Below are 21,642 nucleotides of genomic sequence, written 5' to 3' on the forward strand. Positions count from 1 at the left end.
AATGTTATTCAACTGAACATGAACACAGCGAGTGTACAAAATGGCTCAGAACTCATGGGCCCTGACTTTGTAGTCAGCAGCGAAGCAAAGGCGTTCACTGCGGGCCCTGAAGTACGCTCCGCTCAGGGGTCTTGCGATCCTGGTGTTGGGAACTTCGGGTTTTCAGACCTTGAATTTAATTCAATGGACTGCAGTGGGGACCCCCTTGTTGGAGCGGCCAATCAAAAGGCAGAACACTCTCAGGCAGCGAACAAGGAAGTGAGTAAGCTTTTAAAATTCTAACTTTTTAAGATAGTTAGAGAGAGAGCAAAAGAAAGATTGGGGTTCTCACATGGGGTAAAGGCAAACCTGAAATAAAGTTGCGCAAACTTAAAAAAAAAAATTAAAACTTTTTGAAAAGTTTCTTAACATTTAAATTTTTTATTAAAATGGACAAATTTCACACTGCATAACATTAAAATTAGTTTTTCAGGCCCTTAACATTTGTTTAGCAGTCAATATGTTGTTAAAACCCCAGTTACAACTAATCTCTTTGGGTCTAACTTTGGGGAATTTAACAGCGCGCTTACTAAGAACATAAGAAATAGGAGCAGGAGTAGGCCATTGGGCCCCTCGAGCCTGCTCTGCCATTCAATAAGATCATGGCTGATCTTCTACCTCAACTCCACTTTCCTGCACTATCCCCATATCCCTTGATTCCCTTAATAGCCAAAAATCTATCGATCTCTGTCTTGAATATACTCAACGACTGAGCCTCTACAGCCCTCTGGGGTAGAGAATTCTAAAGATTCACCACCCTCTGAGTGAAGACATTTCTCCTTATCTCAGTCCTAAATGGCCGACCCGTTATTCTGAGACTGTGACCCCTGGTTCTAGACTCCCCAGCCAGGGGAAACATCCTCCCTGCATCTACCCTGTCAAGCCCTGTAAGAATGTTGTATGTTTCAATGAGATCACCTCTCATTCTTCTAAACTCCAGAGAATATAGGCCTAGTCTACTCAATCTCTACTGCGGAAGTGTTGAAGTTTTCGTCAATTTCAATTATTTACGAGATTTCACTGATTGCCGTGGGGTGAGGGGGGGGGGGGGGGCGAGGGGGTTGCACAGCGCAGCCAGTTTCGGAGCTGTCATTGACAAACAGCAACATCGGGATTTCCACATGCGCTTGCTTGCATACAGCAAACAAATGAACAAAGCAGGGAACTTCCGTTAATTTTGTAACTACTGCACTTTAAAAGAAAGTGTAAAATGCTTCTCTCACCGCAACATTAGAACTTGTCTATTGCCATCACGCTTGTGTTCCCTGCTGTCGTTTATAGGCTTGTTGTTTTTGTACCACGTGACATTCGGCCGAGGGAATCCCCGAATTGTGCAGTGCATGGTGGCTGTTTTCCCCACTGCTACAGTGATGTTCTCTGGGTCCTCAGTGATGAGGAGTTTGGACATAAAGGCTAAAGGGAGAGCACAAACAGACAGTCATCAAACCTCAAATAACAACAGAAAATGCTGGAAAACTCATGGGCCAGGCAACATCCGTGGAGAGAAATTAGAGTCGACGTTTCAGGTCGAAACCCTTCGTCAGGACTGAAAAAACACAGGAAATGAAACAGATTAAAAGGCCAGTTTGGGGGCTGGGAAATGGGGATGAAAGAACAAAAGAGAAGTGAAGAGACATTAAGAGGTATTCAAAACCAGACGAGATGGTGATAGGACTAGTAAAGAGACAAAGGCCTAGAAATTCAGTATAGCCACGTTTGGGGCGCTACAGCATGGTGTTCGCTAACTTTTGCGCCCGGCGCAACTTAGCGCCACCTTCGCCGATATTCAGTTGCATCGCCCCAAGAGGTTGCTGCTGCACTAAAGCAGGCGATGCACGACTATCATTAGGCGCTAAGCCGGCGATCCGGGGCGCAAACACCGAAGGCGGGCGCAGCGCAGGTGCGGCGAGTTGCTCATTGAGGGCAGACAGTCAGGCGCCGGTCAGCACTTAAAGGGGGAGGGTGGAATTGCTTGGCTGCCACGCCCTGCACACTGCAGCCCTAAGGCAAGGCCTGAACACTGCTTCTGGAACAGCTCCACGCCCAGGAGAATGGAGAAGGCCAGGGAGAGAGCACAGCGCTTCGGCGAGGGTGACCTGAGGCTGCTGGTTGACACAGTGGACCGCAGGCGCCATATCCTCTTCCCTGAGGGTGGCAGGAGGCCGCTGCTCGCCGAATATCGGAAAGCATGGAGGGATGTGGCAAACAGGGTCACGTCCAACAGCGTGGTTGGCAGGACACCAACCCAGTGCCGGAAAAAATTCAACGACCTCACTCAGGTTGTCAGGGTGAGTACCCTTTCCAGTATCCTCCTCATCCCTGCATGTGCACCTCACTTTATGGCCAAACAGGTCTGAAAGCCCTAATGGCCAGCCCTCATCCAGCAGCTATGGGACTGTCATGAAAAGCACTTGCGCAATCAGGACTTTAGACACTGTCAGGGCTATTTGACCATGGGAGGCAGTGCAGGCAAGATCAGGGCTTGACACCGTCAGGGCTAATCGACTATGGGAGGCAGTGCGGGCAAGATCAGGGCTTGACACTGTCAGGGCTAATCGAACATGGGAGGCAGTGCGGGCAAGATCAGGGCTTGACACTGTACTTAGAGGCGGTCCTTTCTCTTGCAGGCCAAGCTGGCGCATAACAGAAGACAGCAGCGACAGACCGGGGGAGGCCGTCCTGACCTGAAACAGCTGAGCGACCTCGAGCAGCGAGTGGAGCGGATCATGGCAGGCCGGCTGAGTGGCCCCGTCGCCACTGGAGATGCTGACCCTGTTCTGGGCACCAATGGTAAGGTCATCACCTTTTTGACCTCTCCCTTTCCACTTGCGCCTCACACCAGCATCCTTTGCCACTATCGAACCAATGCAGTGCACAGCAGCACTCATGCCTCCCTCGCTGCCGCCCTGTCCTCACTCTAAAGCAACTCTTGTGCCTCCCTGCTTTCAGATGGTGACTCGCCAGGTGAGGAGGCGGCCCCTCAAGCTGGCACTGTGTCCGAGTCAGACATAGAGGAGGAGGAAGAGGAAGCCAGCCCATCAGGGACACCCTCAGCCGAGGCAGCCCATGGCCATGATGGTGACACGTCTTCCCTGGAGGGGAGCAGGGGGGGAAGGGTCGGAGGATAGTGAAGCTCCGGGGACCAGCGGGCTGCAGCAACGCGGGAGGGGTGGGGAAGCTCGGCGGCCTTCTCCCCGGAGGGTGAGTGCAGCCTCCAGTCCTGCTACGGTGAGCGCAGAGGAGGTGCGGCTCCTAGCGGAAATGGGCGCCCAGGCTGAGCGCAGGCACACTGAGCTCATGGCTGCAGTGGCAAGGATGCCTGACTCCATAGAGTCACTGGCAAGGAGTGTGCAGGAATTCGGGGCAGCACAGGCCAGGAGTCTGCAACAATTCAGTGCAGCACAGGCCAGGAGTCTGCAGGACATCGCGGCAGCACAGGCTAGGAGTCAGCAGGACTTCGCTGCTTCACAGGCGGCTTCTAGCCAAGTGCTCAGTCGTGCCGTGCATTCACTGGCTGCTGTCATGCAGACACAAACCAGGGCCACACGGGCACTAACTGCTGCCACACTCACTGGATCAGCCAGGCATCGCCGGGGCACTCGCCGCGCCGCAGCAGCCCAGCAGTCTGTGCCTCAGCAGATTGCTGCGCATGCTGCAGTGCTGGCCCATGCGCGTGCCAATGTATCAGCCGACCAGGGAGTGCCTGTGATCTGTCAGGTTGGCAGCATTCCTGCAGCCAACACTGTCACTCCTCCATTGCAGCTGCCACCAGCTGTTGGACAGACTGCTGCCGCCCAAGCAGAGTTGGAGCAGTCAGCAGCCGGCCCCTCCAGGCCCAGAGCTGGTCCAGGCCGACCCCCAAGGGCATCTGCCGTCTCACCACCTGACCCTCAGCAGCCTTCCCCCAGCCTTCCTGCAGCCACTGGGGTCCCATTGAGGAGGAGCTGCAGGGCGGGTAGGGGCCAGTCACGGAAGCGAAACGGATCACCCTCGCAGGGGAAAAAGTAGGTGGTGTGGCCAAATGTTTTGTTTTACTTACAAAAGCCGAGACTGGTGTATTTGTTTCATATTTAAAGGCCGAGACTGGTATATTTGTTTTACTTGTAAAGGCCGAGACTGGTGTATTTGTGTTTTTGGGGGGGGTTTCTCTCCATTAGTTTGTCATGTGGGAAGGGCACAGAGGTATCATAGTAAAAAAAATTCTTAAATCGCACTGTCCATGCTTTCTTTTGGAAGTCCTGGTTGCCCTGCTCGGCTGAGGGCTTGTGAAGCGGCTACATTCATCTTCTGCCATTGGCACAAGCCATTCCCTGAGAGGGGGCCTAGAACCGACTTGCAATAAGCCGCCGACGGGCGGCCCTTGCACTTTCTGCCTCCCTCCTGTGGTGGTCCTCCTCCTCCTCCTCCTCCTCTGGTGGTCCTCCAATGTCTGCTGGCAGTGGCCGAGTCCTGCGAATAGCCAGGTTGTGCAGCATGCAGCACACGACAACGAAATGGGAGACTCACTCAGGCGAGTACTGTAGGGCTCCCCCGGAACGATCCAGACAGCGGAACCATTGCTTCAGCACGCGGATTGTTTGCTCAATGATGTTCCTGGTTGCTTGATGGCTGTCATTGTATCGCTCTTCAGCGAGGGTGCTGGGCGCACGGAGCGGGGTCATCAGCCAGGTGCACAAAGGATAGCCTTTGTCCCTGAGAAGCCATCCTCGTGGGTGAGGCTGGGCCTCGAACATGTCTGCCACAGAAGTCTGGCGCAGGATGAAGGCATCATGGCTGCTGCCTGGAAAGCGGGCATTGACAGCTAGGATGAGCTGCCTGTGGTCACACACCAACTGCACATTGAGCAAATGGTAGCCCTTCCGGTTGCGGTAATCCTCGGCATTCTCTAGAGGTGCCCGCAAAGCCACATGCGTGCAGTCAATGGCGCCCTGCACCATGGGGAAGCCCGCTAATGCTGCAAAGCCCATTGCACGCTCTTGCTGCTTGTCAATGGTCATGGGGAAGGAGATGAACTGACGTCTCCTTCTGAAAAGGGCATTGGTCACCTGGCGGATGCAGCAATGTACCGCAAACTGGGAGATGTTGGAAATGTCCCCAGTAGCGGATTGGAAGGAGCCGGTGGCATAGAAGTTGAGAGCCACCGTCACCTTCACTGCCACCGACAGAGACGTCCTGCTCCTCAGCTGTGGCTGCAGATCTCCGCGAAGCAGGTGGCAGATCTCAGTGACCACCGCCCTTCTGAATCGCAGCCTCCGAACACACTGCTCCTCAGACATGTTCAGATATGAGAACTGCTGGTGGTATACCCTGGGTGGGTAAGGCCTCCTTTGCCGACGCCTGTTGCCCTTCTCCGTCTGGCCATGACTGGCACTCTCTCACGGCGTCTCTGAGCCCTTTGAATGCAATGGAGAAGCCCAACGTTTCCACCCATTGCAGCCCCCATTATATGTTTCCAATCAATGCTATGACTCTGAAGTTAAAGACAAGTGCAAAGCTGTGGCCTGAAGCCACAAGTACCTGTGCGAGTGTTGAGCCAAACCGGAAAGCTCTCTACCTTTGTCTCTCTCCAAAGATCTGTCTCTCACAAAGAAGGAGTGGTGCAAAATGGCTGCCATTTATACTGCAGGAGGAGTCCCCTTTAATTAGCACCCCCCGCGCCGACTGGGAACCGTTCCCCTCTACCAGTCGCTAGGGGCGCCAGGCGCACAATAGGCCGGCGCCACTGAATTTCTGGTTTGGGGCGCACAAAGGGCGTTGCGCCATGAAATGACGTCAGGATCTGCGCGCGCTCAAGGTTTTGCGCCGCCGCTAACTCTTAACTGAAGTTCGCGAGAGGCGCAGATCGCGCTGCGCCCGGGCGCTAGCCACTTAGCACCCCACTTCTCCTCCTCCTAAGGCGCTAGCGGCTGGCGCAAACAACTGAATTTCTAGGCCAAAAGACCTCTCTAGATTAGGTGTGAAATGCGCTGGCAGAATGAGAAACAACTGCCATGTGGGAGAGAGAAAAAGGGGGAAGGGCACAAAACAAAGTGTGGATAAAAAATATGTAAAAATGTAATAGGGGCCGAGGTTATGATCTGAAATTGTTGAACTCGATATTGAGTCCGGAAGGCTGTAAAGTGCCGAATCGGAAGATGAGTCATCAAACCTCCCTCTGTAACAACAGTTTTAAGGTCATGTCAGGTTGATCGCCAGATCTTCAGGTACAGCACTGACCTGCAGGTCATAACACAAAACATAAAAAGATGCAGAGGGCATGTACTTGATAATCAGTCAAAGACTTTTCAAGGACAGTGAGATCAGCGTGGGTGGTGTAACAAGAGGGCTACCAACATTTCTTTTAAAAAATCTGAATGAGACATTCCTGCAGTTCGTTAGTGGACTAGAAAACCCAAAGAAATGGAATGTTCCTGGGAAATTGGTCCTGGATTCTGAGGCTAAATTCCTTTAGATTATGCAGGTCCCCATGATAAGCGGTGAAGAAATAAGCAGCTATTCCTGTTGTGGCTGTCAGTGGTAGAGCAGAGTCGCTGTTACAAAGGCTTTCCTAGAATTGCTTTGCTGATCACTTAATTACTAACCTTGATACCACCGCTGGAGTCAGATGCAATGAGGCAGTGATGATTTCACAAGCAACTTTGACAGCTTCAAGCCATAACTTGCAGCAACAACAAAACTACCTCCAACTGTATAAATTCTGAAAACTAAATTCATTTCACAGGTCACGCAGGTAATGTTATGGCTCATAATTAACCTCATCTGCTGTATATCTGGTGTCAAATTTTTTTTAGTCTTAAAATACTCCTGTGCAGCACCTTGGGACATTTTACTACGTTAAAGGCGCTATATAAATACATGTTGTTGTTGTTGTATATGACTCCAATGCCTTAAGAAACACGTTTCCAGCCATTTAGTTCTGTTAAAGAAAGGCTTTTGACAGTGGATCTCATCCAAAACGTTAACCATTTTTCTCTTTTCAGATGCCGATGAACCAACTGATCGTGTGCTTCTAATAGTTCCTGTTTTTGTTTTAGATTTCCAATGTTTTTCTTTTGATTCTTACAGAAAGAGATGAGCAACACCCCCATCTGTTGGCATAAAATAGTAGTACATGAACAATTCCCAGACTATTTTTTCCTTTGATACATATGAATTTCAGGATTTGTAGTAACAGTAAAAAGCCATTGGCCCAACAAACCACTCCCCTTTTTCAGGGATCGACCCTACCTAGTGGCCCCCCAGATCCCTCAATCCCTTCTCTCTCCAGAAACACATCTAATTCTCTTGTTCAATTCTCTGCTACCTCTCTCCAATCACTCCAAAATGATCCATCACTTTGCAAGTGCTGACCTAGTCCATGGCCACCAGTATAGTTTTTGGCATGGTAGTTCCACTGGTGATCTTGTTGACTATGTTATGTATCTATAAATCATCTATCATTGTGTTAGGAGTCTCTGAAGCCTTTGCCAGGATGCAAGCTACTAGCATATGGCCTCCCATCTATGCTTATGGCTATCCAAGTTCCTCCCAAATTGCTCTACATATGTTGTGATTAATGATCCTCTTCTGGCTATTTTCCATGAATTCAGGATTTTACCCAGTATTCTGTCTTATATCTCACTCTGTTCTTTTTACATATCATTAATCCCCTATAATTATCATCCAGCCCCATCCAATCTTTTGCTAATGATTCCATTCTACTTCCATCAAATCGCATGTCCTTGTGCCCACAACCTCCAGTCTTCTAGCTGTGCAATGATTCAATCACAGCATTCTTGGTCTCCAACATGCTCCTTGGTAAAGAAAAATGTATATCACTGCCCTAAGTTCTTCACAGTCTCTCACGTCTAACCAACAGAGCCTCCATCTCTTACCTTTGGTGACTCCACCCTTAGTCTTTCGTCATCCAATGGCAATTCCGGTCTCACCAATTCCTCCAACTCACATGGAACACACCACCTCCGCTATATCAACACAGCCTCCAAGCAATGCGGTTTCCTCCATCAGGTCAAACATTTATCCTCCTCTTTTGTTCTTCCCAAGCTCCGAATATGCCATTTTACACACTCTGTCTACTCCCGACATTCCCACTATGTTGAAATTAAGACTCCATGTATAATTTCCAACTCATTCTTTTCTCAAAGCTGTGGAACTTCTTACCTCTTTCTTACCTCCTGCAATCTTTACCTTTTTAAAATCCAAAGTTGGCACTATTTCTTTACTTACATTTTCTTCTCTTTTAGTCTCCAACCCAGGTGGTGAGCTGCATTATGGCTCTTGGCCTTCACTTTGACCTTGACTGGTTTCCCTGGAAACCTTATTGTGCAATGCTCTTACCCTTTGAGTAAAAAGGTTCTGACTGATTTCCCTTCTTACTCCTAAATTCTTCATTCATGTGCCCCAATATTTGAATACTCTACCACAGTGAACACTTCCCTTAAATCAATTCTGCCAATTCCCTTCATAATCCTGTAAACTTTAATTAGATTACCTCAAAGTCTCTTTTCTAAGAAAACAAGCCAATGGTCTTTTAACGCTTTCCTCATAACTTAAGCACCCAAAACCCCAAATCACGGGACACAGACTTGAACGGATATGGCAGACACCTGGTTTAGCCATTTATCGCCAGATCTGGCTGGACCACATAAAGCATTATTGGGTCCTGCTCTCGTCTGCCAAAATTGTTCACTATTCCAGAATAAGAACATAAGAACATAAGAAATAGGAGCAGGAGTAGGCCAATCGGCCCCTCGAGCCTGCTCCGCCATTCAATAAGATCATGGCTGATCTGATCCTAACCGCCAATTCACTATCACAGAACCATCTCCTGAATCTAACAGAATTAGACACACGAAATAGGAGCAGGATCAGGCTACACGGCCCCTGGGCCCACTCCACTACCCACAGGGCCATGACCGATCCGAACCTAGACTCGTGTCCAAATTCCTGCCCGCTCCCCGTAACCCTTAATTCCCTTTACTTCTAGGAAACTGTCTATTTCTGTTTTAAATTTATGTAATGATGTAGCTTCTACAACTTTTTGGGGCAGCATATTCCATGGACCAACCACCCTCTGAGTGAAGTAGTTCCTCCTCATCTCAGTTTTGAAAGAGCAGCCCCTTATTCGAAGACTATGCCCCCTAGTTCTAGTTTCACCCATCATCGGGAACATCCTCCCCGCATCCACCCGATCCAACCCCTTCACAATCTTATATGTTTCAATAAGATCGCCTCTCATTCTTCTGAACTCCAATGAGTAGTGTCCCAATCTACTCAACCTCTCCTCATATGTCCATCCCCTCATCCCCGGGATTAACCGAGTGAACCTTCTTTGTACTGACTCGAGAGCAAGTATGTCCTTTCTTAAGTATGGACACCAAAACTGTACGCAGTATTCCAGGTGCGGTCTCACCAATACCTTGTACAACTGAAGCAGTACCTCCCTATTTTTATATTCTATCCCCCTAGCAATGAAAGCCAACATTCCACTGGCCTTCTTAATCACTTGCTGCACCTGCATACTAACCTTTTGAGTTTCGTGCACCAGGACCCCCAGATCCCTTTGTACTTCAGTACTTTCCAGTTTCTTGCCATTAAGATAATAACTTGCTCTACGAATCATTCTGGAATGCAAAGATAAATCTCAGCTCCTATTCTCTACTGCTAACTGTCTTCTTAAACCCCTCTCCCCTGTCTCCTCCACCCTCACCTTTGACAACAAGTGTGAGGAGCTCATGGACTTCTTTCTCTCCAAGATTGAGACCATCCGTTCAGCTGCCTCTGCCACTTCCCTTCCTTCCCGTAGCCCACCGGGCTAAACTTCCTCCAAGGTTCCCCCCTGCCCTAGCCCTGAACTCACATCTTTCTCCAGTTTCGCTCCGATCTCCCCTCATGACCTCGCCATGCTCATCTTGTCCATGAGACCCACTTCCTGCTTCCTCGACCCTATTCCCACCAAACTGCTGACCACCCAACTTTTCTGGCTCCAATGTTAGCTGACATTGTTAACGGTTCTCTCCCCTCAGGTACTGTCCCCCTCTTCCTCAAATTTGCTGTCATCACCCCTCTCCACAAAAAAACCCTTGACCCCTCCGTCCTTGCAAACTACCACCCCCATCTCCAACCTCCCTTTCCTCTCCAAAGTACTTTAACGTGTTGTCGCCTCTCAAATCCGTGCCCATCTTTCCCGCAATTCCATGTTTGAATCCTCCAATCAGGTTTTCGCCCTTGCCACAGTACCGAAACGGCTCTCAACAAAGTCACAAATGACATCCTTTGTGACTGTGACAAAGGTAAACTAACCCTCCTCGTCCTTCTTGACTTGTCTGCAGCCTTTGACACGGTTGACCACTCCATCCTTCTCCAACGCCTCTCCATCATCGTCCAGCTGGGTGGGACTGCACTCGCCTGGTCCCATTCTTATCAATCTAATCACAGACAGAGAATCGCCTGCAATGGCTCCTCTTCCCGCTCCCGCATTGTTACCTCTAGTGTCCCCCAAGGATCTATCCTTGGCCCCCTCCTATTTCTCATCTACATGTTGCCCCTTGGCGACATCATCCGAAAACACAGCGTCAGTTTCCACAAGTACACTGATGATACTCAGCTCTACCTCACTACCACTTCTCTCAACCCCTCCACGGTCTCTAAATTGTCAGACTGCTTGTCCGACATCCAGTTCTGGATGAGCAGAAATTTTCTCCAATTAAATATTGGGAAGACCGAAGCCATTGTTTTCGGTCCCCACCACAAACTCCGTTCCCTAGCCACTGACTCCATCCCTCTCCCTAACATCTGCCTCAGGCTGAACCAGACTGTTCGCAACCTTGGTGTCATATTTGACCCTGAAATGAGCTTCCGACCACATATCCACAGCATAACTAAGACCACCTATTTCCACCTCCATAACATCGCCCATCTCCGCCCTTGCCTCAGCTCATCCGCTGCTGAAACCCTCATCCATGCCTTTGTTACCTCTAGACTTGACTATTCCATCGCACTCTTGGCTGGCCTCCCACATTCTACCCTACGTAAACTTGAGGTCATCCAAAACTCAGCTGCCCGTGTCCTAACTCGCACCAAGTCCCATTCACCCATCATCCCTGTGCTCGCTGACCTACATTGACTCCCAGTTAAGCAACGCCTCGATTTCAAAATTGGCATCCTTGTTTTCAAATCCCCCCCATGGCCTCGCCCCTCCTAATCTCTGTAGTCTCCTTCAGCCCCCCACCGCCCTTCCCACCCCCGAGATATCTGCACTCCTCAAATTCTGCCCTCTTGAGCATCTCTGATTATAATCGCTCAACCATTGGAGGCCGTGCCTTCGATTGCCTAGACCCGAAGCTCTGGAATTCCCTGCCTAAACCTGTCCCCCTCGCTTCCTCTCTCTCCTCCTTTAAGACGCGCCTTAAAACCTACCTCTTTGACCAAGCTTTTGGTCACCTGCCCTAATTTCTCCTTATGTGGCTCGGTGTCAAATTTTTTGTCTTTTAATACTGCTGTGCAGCGCCTTGGAACGTTTTACTATGTTAAAGGCGCTATATAAATACAAGTTGTTGTTGTTGTTGCATTTCCCCTCCCTTATTTGTTCAGTTCCATGAAAGGTCTCATTTATCTCCCAGTTCCCAGTTCCAACAAAGGGTCGACACACAAATGCTAACCTATCTTTTACCTTTGCAAATGCTGCTGAACTAACTGTACATATCCAGCATTTATGGTTTGATTTCAGATTTCCAGCATTTGCTTTTTTTCACCTATATATAGGAACAATTTTCTTTTGCATTTTATTAGCAATTCCATTTCAATGGAAGATCATTTTTGTCGTCCTAGCTCACATTTTTAAATTCATTCGATATTACAATGAATAACAATAAACAAAATGATTGTTGAAGCTCTCGTGTGAATGTCCTAAATAAAGATAGTGGTAGAGAGTAAAGAGCAGGACTGACCTTTAACCTTCAGCATAGCTGGCGTGCTTTCTACAGTGACGTTAAGTAGAGGATTATGGTTAACACAGATGTACTCTCCTTCATCTTCCTTCGAGACATTAGCAATACGTAGAGTTCCAGATACTTTGAGAGAGTTTTTACCACCATACTGTCCCTAAAGTGTACAAAAACACACAGGAATCTGAAAATATTTCTTGCTTAAGTTTCTCCTTCTTAGAACCCTTCGATACTTCTGTGATTAGGCTAATAATAAAAAAATGAGAAAATACTTGTTTTGCTCCATAGTTCTTCAACAAAATTGCTTCTTTGGATCTCACACCTTAAAACCCTGCACGTCTCTGCAACTTTGTTAACAGAATGTTTACTGGAGAAAAACAGACATTCTCTGTTCACGGAGGATTAGAAATACTGATGTTGCGAGTTTATCCAGTGAGTGAGCAGAGGCATCCCAGGTTTGATTACAGCTCTGTGCTGATTTAACTGATCTCAGCTGGACAGCAGTAGAGATGCTACAATTAGCCTCAATTCCTCTGGGCTCTTGATTGCTATCCAGTTAAATTGGGCGTGGCGTCATAAGAACATAAGAATTAGGAGCAGGAGTAGGCCATACGGCCCCTCGGGCCTGCTCCACCATTCAATAAGATCATGGCTGATCTTCGACCTCAACTCCACTTTCCTGCCCGATCCCCATAACCCTTGATTCCTCTCGAGTCCAGAAATCTATCGATCTCAGCCTTGAACATACTCAATGACTCAGCATCCACCCCTCTGGGGGAGAGAATTCCAAAGATTCACAACCCTCTGAGTGAAGAAATTCCTCCTTATCTCAGTCTTAAATGGCTGACCCCTTATTCTGAGACTATGACCCCCCCCCTAGTTCTAGACTCTCCAGCCAGGGGAAACAACCTGTCAGCATCTACCCTGTCAATCCCCCTCAGAATCTTATATGTTTCAATGAGATCACCTCGCATTCTTCTAAACTCCAGAGAGTATGTCGGGTGAAAACAGGATCCAGCTTGGCTGTTGTGCACCTCGTGGTGGAATAGTCTGCCAACTCTCACAGTCATGACTCATGCGTGAACAATGTCTGCTTGAGCAAGGTACTGGAGGATGACCAATGTCCATGGGCACATATCCCAGCAAGGAGTCAAGCCAGGAGAAAATAAAAGAAATGCTGCCACTGGAACAAAACAAATCTTATACTTAAATGACAACATAACCCTAAAGATTGACCCATTATTCTTCAACGGTATTTTACAAGTATCATGAATCGATTTGGGGATATCCAACTGGTAATCACAAAGTCTGCTACTGCGTACAGAATGACAATGTTAGTACACAACTCCAAAGAGATGGAGACAAGCAGTCCCGTTAACTTGGTTTCCAATCCCTCGGGTTACAGGTTATTAATCTATTCCTACCTGGAACTGAAACCCTTCACTGACTATCCTTCTGTCTTTAGTCCATCTGATCTCAACCAAGGGTCGACTCTCTCCAGAAACACATTGAAAGGAAACACTTTCTCCTGCGTTTGTAGTCTGAGAGCTTGGGCTGTAAAACACTGGCTCAATGTCTGCAAGAGAAGACAGGGAAGTCACAGTCTTTATTATTAATGCTTTGTGCAATACAATGCAAACAATTCCTCTAACCCAGACGACCTTTTTAATATCAATTGAAAATTGCAGAATTTCAAGGGCGTACAAAGGTTTTATAACCTAGACTAGTCTCCTATGATGATGGAGCACATTAGATCTTCCAACCAATCCATGGACAGCATTATAGTGTAGTCATTCTATCCTGGAACTGAGGCTTGTAGTGACTGTAACTATACTTATGCCTTCTGGGTTATTTTAATATGCCCAGTGCTGTGGGGACCATATCCTCCAAAAAATCTACAACAGCACTAAAATCATTGCATGTTAAATGTAGATCGCTTGGATGATAGGTATTATATTCCTGTACAAAGTAGAACAAGGGTCTGAAGTAAGGCACAGCTCTCCATCTTGCTCAAAACTGACTCCAAAAGGCTATTCCTACAGGTGTCAAATTCCCATTCCCACACTCCAACCCGGTGACCTGCTAATCAATGACATTTCTATGCTGTTACCTCATATCCTCAGGCAGAACAAATTAACATTAACTCTCTTGGACCAGAAGGGCAGGTAGTTCTTCAGTTCACTTCTCTAAACATATCTTCTCAACCCCAAAAATGTCAAGAATTTGTTTAAACCTTTCACTTAAGAGAAATCAGTTAATTTTCATATTGGATCATTCACCCAATCAAACACGGAAAGGGGAAATTACTTTTGACCTTTGACTGGGTAAACATGAGGGTTCTGCTCATCGAGTGTCACATGACACAAACTTCGGAAGCATTAGATCATCTGTCAAATCCTATTGATAACACAGACACTCACAAGCAAAGATTCACAGGTTGAAGAAGAAGAAGGGCACGTGGCTTGTGCTACCAGCAGGAAGCCTTGAGCATGGGGCCATGCACATCAAGCTATATCACAGGTGCGATCCGATCATTTTCCATCCATTATAGATGGAAAATCAAGGGTAATGCATCCATAATTTCCTGTTATTTACGGTCTGCAGGCAAGGCTCCCTTGAACTTGGAAATTGGTCCATATTGTAAAAAAAAGCGATGAGCAGCAATCCTGTGAAGTGCCTGCACCGTTTGACTGTCAATAAGATGAGGTTTAAATTCCCAGTATTTGAATATCTGTAAAGTGCCAGTTTGTAGATCAGCACTGTTGAGTTAATATCACAAGACAGATACAGATGATGAAAGCCATTTAACCCAACTTAACTCACTCATCCAGAGAAAATGTACAATCCTTCCATTGTGGCATTCAACTGTTTCTTAAATTATTCCAGGGTTTTTACCTCCACTACCCTACCCAGAAGTCTATTCTATCAATTGAACACTCTATGAAGAACTTCCGATCAGTCCTAAATTTGCCCATTTATTAGTTTGAACCTGTGTCCCCTTATACTACTGTCCAGGTTTAGTTTGAAGTATTGTTGTAGGCCAAGGTTTTCTGTACCTTTTACTTATGTTATATATTTTTGGTCACCTCCCTTCAAGGATGAAAAGTTCACATTTTTCCCCCTCATATCTCAATTCCTGTTGCTGGGCAGAAGTCTGTTGGCTGCTCTTTGAATTGCTTCCAGGGCTCAAAATGTCTTCCTTTATTTCAGTGGCCAGAACTGGACATATTATTCAAGGTATGGGCTGACCAGAGTACTATGTAGTTTGAACATCCTCTGACTGTATTTTATTGTTTTGGCCATGTAACGGCAAGTTCAGAGAGGCTTCATGACATGAATCATGTCATTCATGTGGAAATGACTTATGAAATAATACTGGGCGGCCTGCTGGTGGCGCTGTCCAGGGAGAGTATAAATACTAGGGCATGGGCCCAGCTTGCTCAGAACATTCTTTAACAGGAACTAGTGAAGGACACAACTAGACTTCCATGTTGTAAAACAGTTGATTAAAGCTTTGTTTAATGCTTAGACCAAGTGCATAGTAGTTTTCTTATGTCACTTCACTCTCACAGTCGAGCAACAGTTGTACGAATCAGAAATAGGGCAATAAAATTACAAGCCTCAATTCTCTAACCTGCACTCCCACCTAGCAGGGTTCTACTCCAGGAGCGCAACCATGCTGAATTTTATTATAGTTCACTCTCTATTATGGCCCATATCCATGTTATTTCCACAGAATATCAATTGTATTGTTTCTGCAATAAAGCAATTCATGAATAATCCACAAATACAAAGGGGTCGATTTTCCTGGAGCCGTCAGGCGGGGTTTCAGGCATGTGGGGGGGGGGAAATCCCGAATTTGGGGGTCCCGACACCATCCCGCCCAAAACCCCGCTCCACGCAAGTTTCAGAGGCGGCGGGTACCCGCTCCGCACTGGGACCCGCCTACCTGAGGCGGGAAGGGATTAGTGCCAATTAACTGCCTGTTAACAGGTAGTTAATAGGCAGTTTTTAGCCTAATCCCTATTTTGAGGGGTGTCGTGTGGGATTCCCGACGGCTCCAAACCACGCCAGGTTAGTGCAGGCGGGCCGTCGGGTTGAAGGAGTTGGAGGGGTCGCGATGTCGGTGTTCAGGTAAGTGATGGGTGCATGAGTGCAAAGGTAAGTGTGTTTGGTGTGTCTAAAGTGTGTAAAGAACTTTTACTTACCTGTACTTACCTTAACAGCCTTTCTTCCTGTAGGCGTCGGGAGCGCATCACTCAGCCGGCACTTAAAGCTGAACGGCTGCGATCTGTCAAAAGTGACAGCCTTCAGCTTTGAGTGCTGCTGAGATTTCTAACTGAGTCTGTGCAGAAGGACTCATGTTAGAACTCAGACCGTCAGTGTTTGGCAGCTTCAAACAGCTGTGAAACACTGATATTTCATCTGTCAAGAACTCTTGACAGATGAAATTGCAGTCTGTGATGTCACCTGTTGCCGGGTGGCCCTTAATTGGCCTGCTGAGCCCGCTGGGCGGGCTCAACAAGGTGAATCAAGGGAAAATCGCGCGGATTGGCCGGACGTCGATGTAGGCGGGTCTAAAACCCGAAAGTTGTAGTCCCGCCTTCTTCCCGACAGCTTCGGGAAAATCGACCCCAAAATGTGTGCAAACCACTTCACAGCTAATCTCCTGAAATTCTACAGACAAGTTCACAGTAAATCATGGTCTTAATATCTTAACTGCTTTCACCACCATCTAGTTCAGGAAAGACACTGTTAGCGATTACGATATGATTTCACCCATCTCGTTTTACTTAAAGTGTACCACGTACAGGCCTTGTATATGTTGAAGGTGGCGTTGATGCTGGACAATCCCAATGTCGCTTTGCAGGTGTATTTTCCAAGGTCTTCCTCCCTCAGACTAGGAAAGAAAAGAAATCCAGTGTGTGACTGGTAAACCCAGACATTCAATCCCGGGATGGGGTCCTCCAAGTTATGGAACCAGATGATAGAAGCAGGGGTGCGATGGTCTTTCTCAACAGCGGCACAAGAAATGTTCAGGGGTCTCTTTGTTAAAGCCACCGTGTCAGAAGGATAGGATGTGAATACTAGAAAAGACAAGACAGTTAATCAGAAGCAGTCATGGTCCTCGGCCAATACCAATAACTACAGAGACACAGCATGTATCTAGTTTCCGATGGGCCTTTAAGTACCATTCATGAGTAGACTCCTCTGCTTTCATAAAATGATATTTTAATTTTCATGTCTCAATACAATGTCTGTATGGTCTAGAGATTTAATGAAGTTTTATTGCACTGAGGGAAGAACTTCTCTGTCCGCTTTAGAACAACATTGTAAATATGTTTATGAAGACTTCCTCCGCTCACTACAGGAAACTTTCTTTTAACCGGCACCTAAAAAAACCACACACACCGGAAATCTCTCTTAACCGGCAAAATTCAGGAGTAGGTTCAGATAAGTTTTACTATATATTAGTGGCCGTGTAACCGGGGTTCCTGGATCTGTGGCCGTGTAACCGGGGTTCCTGCACCTGTGGCCGTGCAACAGGGACTCCTGGATCTGTGGCCGTGTAACCGGGGTTCCTGCACCTGTTGCCATGCAACAGGGACTCCTGGATCTGTGGCCGTGTAACCGGGGTTCCTGCACCTGTGGCCGTGCAACAGGGACTCCTGGATCTGTGGCCGTGTAACCGGGGTTCCTGCACCTGTGGCCATGCAACAGGGACTCCTGGATCTGTGGCCGTGTAACCGGGGTTCCTGCACCTGTGGCTGTGCAACAGGGACTCCTGGATCTGTGGCCGTGTAACCGGGGTTCCTGCACCTGTTGCCATGCAACAGGGACTCCTGGATCTGTGGCCGTGTAACCGGGGTTCCTGCACCTGTTGCCATGCAACAGGGACTCCTGGATCTGTGGCCGTGTAACCGGGGTTCCTGCACCTGTTGCCATGCAACAGGGACTCCTGGATCTGTGGCCGTGTACGGGGCTCTCGTACCTTGGTAAGTATACCTCTCTGTAATCCGGACTTTTTGATCAACCGGCACCACGCCGGTCCCGTCGGTGCCGGATAAGAAAGAGTTGTAATGTATTTACAATTTTGCTAACAATACCAAACAAAAGGAAATCCTCATTGAACAATTTACAGCAGTCTACACATAGTGACCAGAGGATTCTCACTACATTGAGAGAACGCTATTTTGTTTTAACCCCATGCATCACTCAATTGAAAGGATAGAAAATGATATTCATACCAGTTTATTAGATCAGGGAAAACTGTTTCTGGTTCCCCAGGCCAAGCTAACTCATATTTAACATGCTGATGCTCGCTCCAACTCTTTCCTACAAAAGATGAAATTCTGTATAGCAGCTGATTGTGGTTGAATATGACTTCGGCCAAGATGTGAAGCAAGTTCCCAAACTGTCTATGAACATAGAGTGGTGTGGCACAGATATCGCCACACAGAGAGAAAATGACCACTTTAAGTTAATTAAATGTTTCTCTATGTAAGGTTTTACAGATTTTATTCAGTTGCTGAGAACAAACAGAACTGGAGTCACCCCTCACATCATTGTGCCCATTCACCCTCAGTATCTGATAAGCCAATTTATCCTTCACATCACTTTAAACAGTTCTCAGTTCAAGGGCAGATCATCAATCAATGTCACCCAATAACATTTTTAGTCCATTTTATTCAATAAATAGGTATATAGTAGTGAGTGATGCTCTTCCCTTACAAGGTTGCTTGTGTGATATAACTTTCAAACGTTAGTGCAACCACACAGAGCTAACATTTACCACTCATAAACTGTTTGGTTTGAACCTGTGGATTTTTTTTAATAACAAAACATTTTAGAGAAATGTTTTTAAGTTGTTTGTGTATCTAAAAGCAGCAGCCAATGACTATTAATGAAAGAAGCACTATAAACATCTGCAGACGGCTTTCAGTTGCTTCAAGGCTATTGCTGATTGACAGCAGTCACATGGTTCATACAAACTTTCAAGGGCATCTTTTTCATTATTGACAAGCTACCATACTATCACTATGAATGTCTATGTAGTGCTTCTACTAAATGCCATAGTGTAGGCGTGCATATGTGTGAGTGTGCATGCATGCGTGTATTCATTTGCTTGTGTGTGCATATGTATTTATTTGTTTTGGCATCTCATACACCACAATGTGTGCATGAGTATGTATGTGGTTTGTTGGAATAGCTTGATAGCATGTCACCAGCTGTATAAAGCCAGGTAGAAACTGCCTAGTTTCCCTGCAACTAAAGGGTTTTCTTATCTATAGAAATGTCTTTTCCTTCTTTATGCATGCAATATATTCAAAATTTCCATTTTTCCTTTGTTCATATATTGAATTTTTTGTGAAATATTGCAGTACTGTGAGGGATGGTAAACATCAATTTTTCAACCTGCAAGAGTCGTCGAGGTGAACTTTGCCACTATCGCTGGTAAGGTTATCAGGGCTATAAAGTTCAAGAGATGGGGTATTCATATCCGGCCCAGACTGGTGGTGAGTGGAGCCCTCTTCTGGAATATTCTGACCCACTTTAACTACCGATAACATAATTAGTTCCCACTATCCTATTCCAGCTATTTGCGCCCCAAAATGCTCTAAAATTAATCGCACAGTCACTGGGTCACAAAAATGACAAAATAAGGGCTTATGTCATATAATGAACGATATAAAATGATAAGTATTTGGCCATGGCTCTAAGGTGACAGTTCAACCTCAATCAACTAATGTTCACTATCCGTTGCCTTTCACTCAGTATAAGATTTCACCAGCAAGAATGAACTGAACTACATGTCCTGTAACTGAAGGATATGCTGATAGGGTGAGATGAAGTAGGGTGGGAGCATAAACACCAGCATAGACCAGTTGGGCCAACTGGGCTGTAGATTCTATGTAAAACTGCAAAACCGCTTGCCATCTCTGCTTGGGTCTACTGCAGAGTATGTAGTTTAGCAGTGAAGATGCGTGTGGGTTTGGGGTGCTACTTGGGCTTTTATACTGAGTGCATAATTTTGTATAATATTAACACAATCTGTGCAAATGATAAAAAGACTGAGCCTTCTGTCTCTACGCTGAAGTGGTGGCAGAGGAGCTACTTGCTCTATTTTCAGCTCCCTCTGAAAATGATGGGAGCAAGAGTGCCAGGAAAGATGTGTTTTCCTGTTCTTGTGTTTTCATATTTGCAAATGAAAATATGTTTCTTTTGTTCTCTCCCAGCCCGGCCTCTTAATCTATTTCATTCCCTGTGCCTCTTTAGTCTTGATAAAGGGTTTTGACCCGAAACGTTGACTCTAATTTCTCTCCATGGATGTTGCCTGGCCTGCTGAGTTTTTCCAGCATTTTCTGTTGTTATTTCGTCAATATGTAAAGATGTGTTACATTGATAACTACTGTACATCACTATTGTGTCTATTTGGTTGAACTGGCTCTGGATATAGTTTTAAACCTCTCAGGGGGTTATAGTGTTTCGTTGAGAGCCTTGTTTGTTCCTATACACATGAACATGAATGCTGTCCTAATCCATGTTTTGATTGCACTCTGTGATCCATTGAAACAAATTGTTGTTTTCAATTTTAATGGGGGGGGGGGATGTACAAATGGGATAAGCTAAAAAACACTTCATATAGGAGCACAACATAGGGTTTTTTACCAGGCGCAAGAATTGTAAGTGTTTTCTGCGGGCGGAGGGTCTCCAAAAAGCGGAACTCTCCGCCCGCAGAGGCCCTTCTCCCGGGCAGCTGGAGGATCTGTCAAGAGCTTTCTTGACAGATCAGAAATACCGGTTTCCAGCGCATGCGCAGTGCATGCCTGAAACCGGCATTTCCAATGTCCCTACGGGTGGGTACACAGCACGTACCCACCCGTAGGGATCGGAATATCCGGCCCATTATGAGGTGCATCTCAGAGATGTGGGTTGACTCAACCTTCATTTTAGGTTTTAAAGGTTTACTTCTCCTCCCCATTTGCCTGCCTTCGTTCTGTGTCTCAATATACAGGGACATCTCAGTCTCTAGCGCAACTGAAATTGTGTATGCGGTGGTTTCTCATCCTGAAGTTTAATATTAATTCTTCATTCCTCACCAAAACAACATTGCTCTTAACATCATACTGAGGCGTACATCTGTGCTTCCACACTTCAAATGGAAACTCCTGCTTGGTCATATTTACTTCAAACAAGCCAAAACCAATTAACTGGTCATTCATTTCATTGGTGTTTGTGGGACCCTGCGGTGAACAAATACACTGCCATTTTTGCCTACAGGACAACAGTGACTATACTGGCCCGGAAATGGAACAATTGAAACTGCGGACTCTCACTCCTGCAGGTAGTAAATTGTTCCTTGAGGTTTTTTACAGTTTAAATTTTTTTCTTACATTTCCTTTCTGTCTCTTTTTTCTCTTTCTCTCTTAATCCAATCTTTCTTTCCCTCTCTTTCTGTATTTGATTTGACTCTAATTCACCCTATTTCCTCCTCCCTCGTTCCTGTATCTTTCTCTATCCTTTAATCTCATTGGCTAAGGAGATAGACTGTTGGCCCCATCGTTCACCGAGGCCCCAGATTTCCCCGTTATCATCTCGCACTTCCAGCAATTCGCAGCACAAATATTTTTCACGCTGATGGGTGAGGAAAACAATC

The 21,642-nt window shown here is 46.5% G+C and overlaps 1 protein-coding gene across 1 annotated transcript in view; it reads right to left on the reverse strand.

The window, feature by feature from the left end:
- The window catches only part of LOC147101786 (uncharacterized), a 106,662-nt gene that overhangs the window by 75,231 nt on the left and 9,789 nt on the right, over window positions 1–21,642 (reverse strand). The window contains exons 3-6 of the mRNA XM_085965724.1: window positions 16,796–17,071; window positions 13,409–13,560; window positions 11,988–12,141; window positions 1,263–1,452 (exon numbers count right to left, since the gene is read on the reverse strand). Of these exons, the coding sequence (XP_085821850.1) occupies window positions 1,263–1,452; window positions 11,988–12,141; window positions 13,409–13,560; window positions 16,796–17,071 (772 nt within the window). The remainder of the gene's footprint in view (window positions 1–1,262; window positions 1,453–11,987; window positions 12,142–13,408; window positions 13,561–16,795; window positions 17,072–21,642) is intronic.

The sequence above is a fragment of the Somniosus microcephalus genome, chromosome 23, assembly GCF_052327205.1.
Source record: "Somniosus microcephalus isolate GS21.2 chromosome 23, FLI_Smic_1.0, whole genome shotgun sequence".
Taxonomy (NCBI): domain Eukaryota; kingdom Metazoa; phylum Chordata; class Chondrichthyes; order Squaliformes; family Somniosidae; genus Somniosus; species Somniosus microcephalus.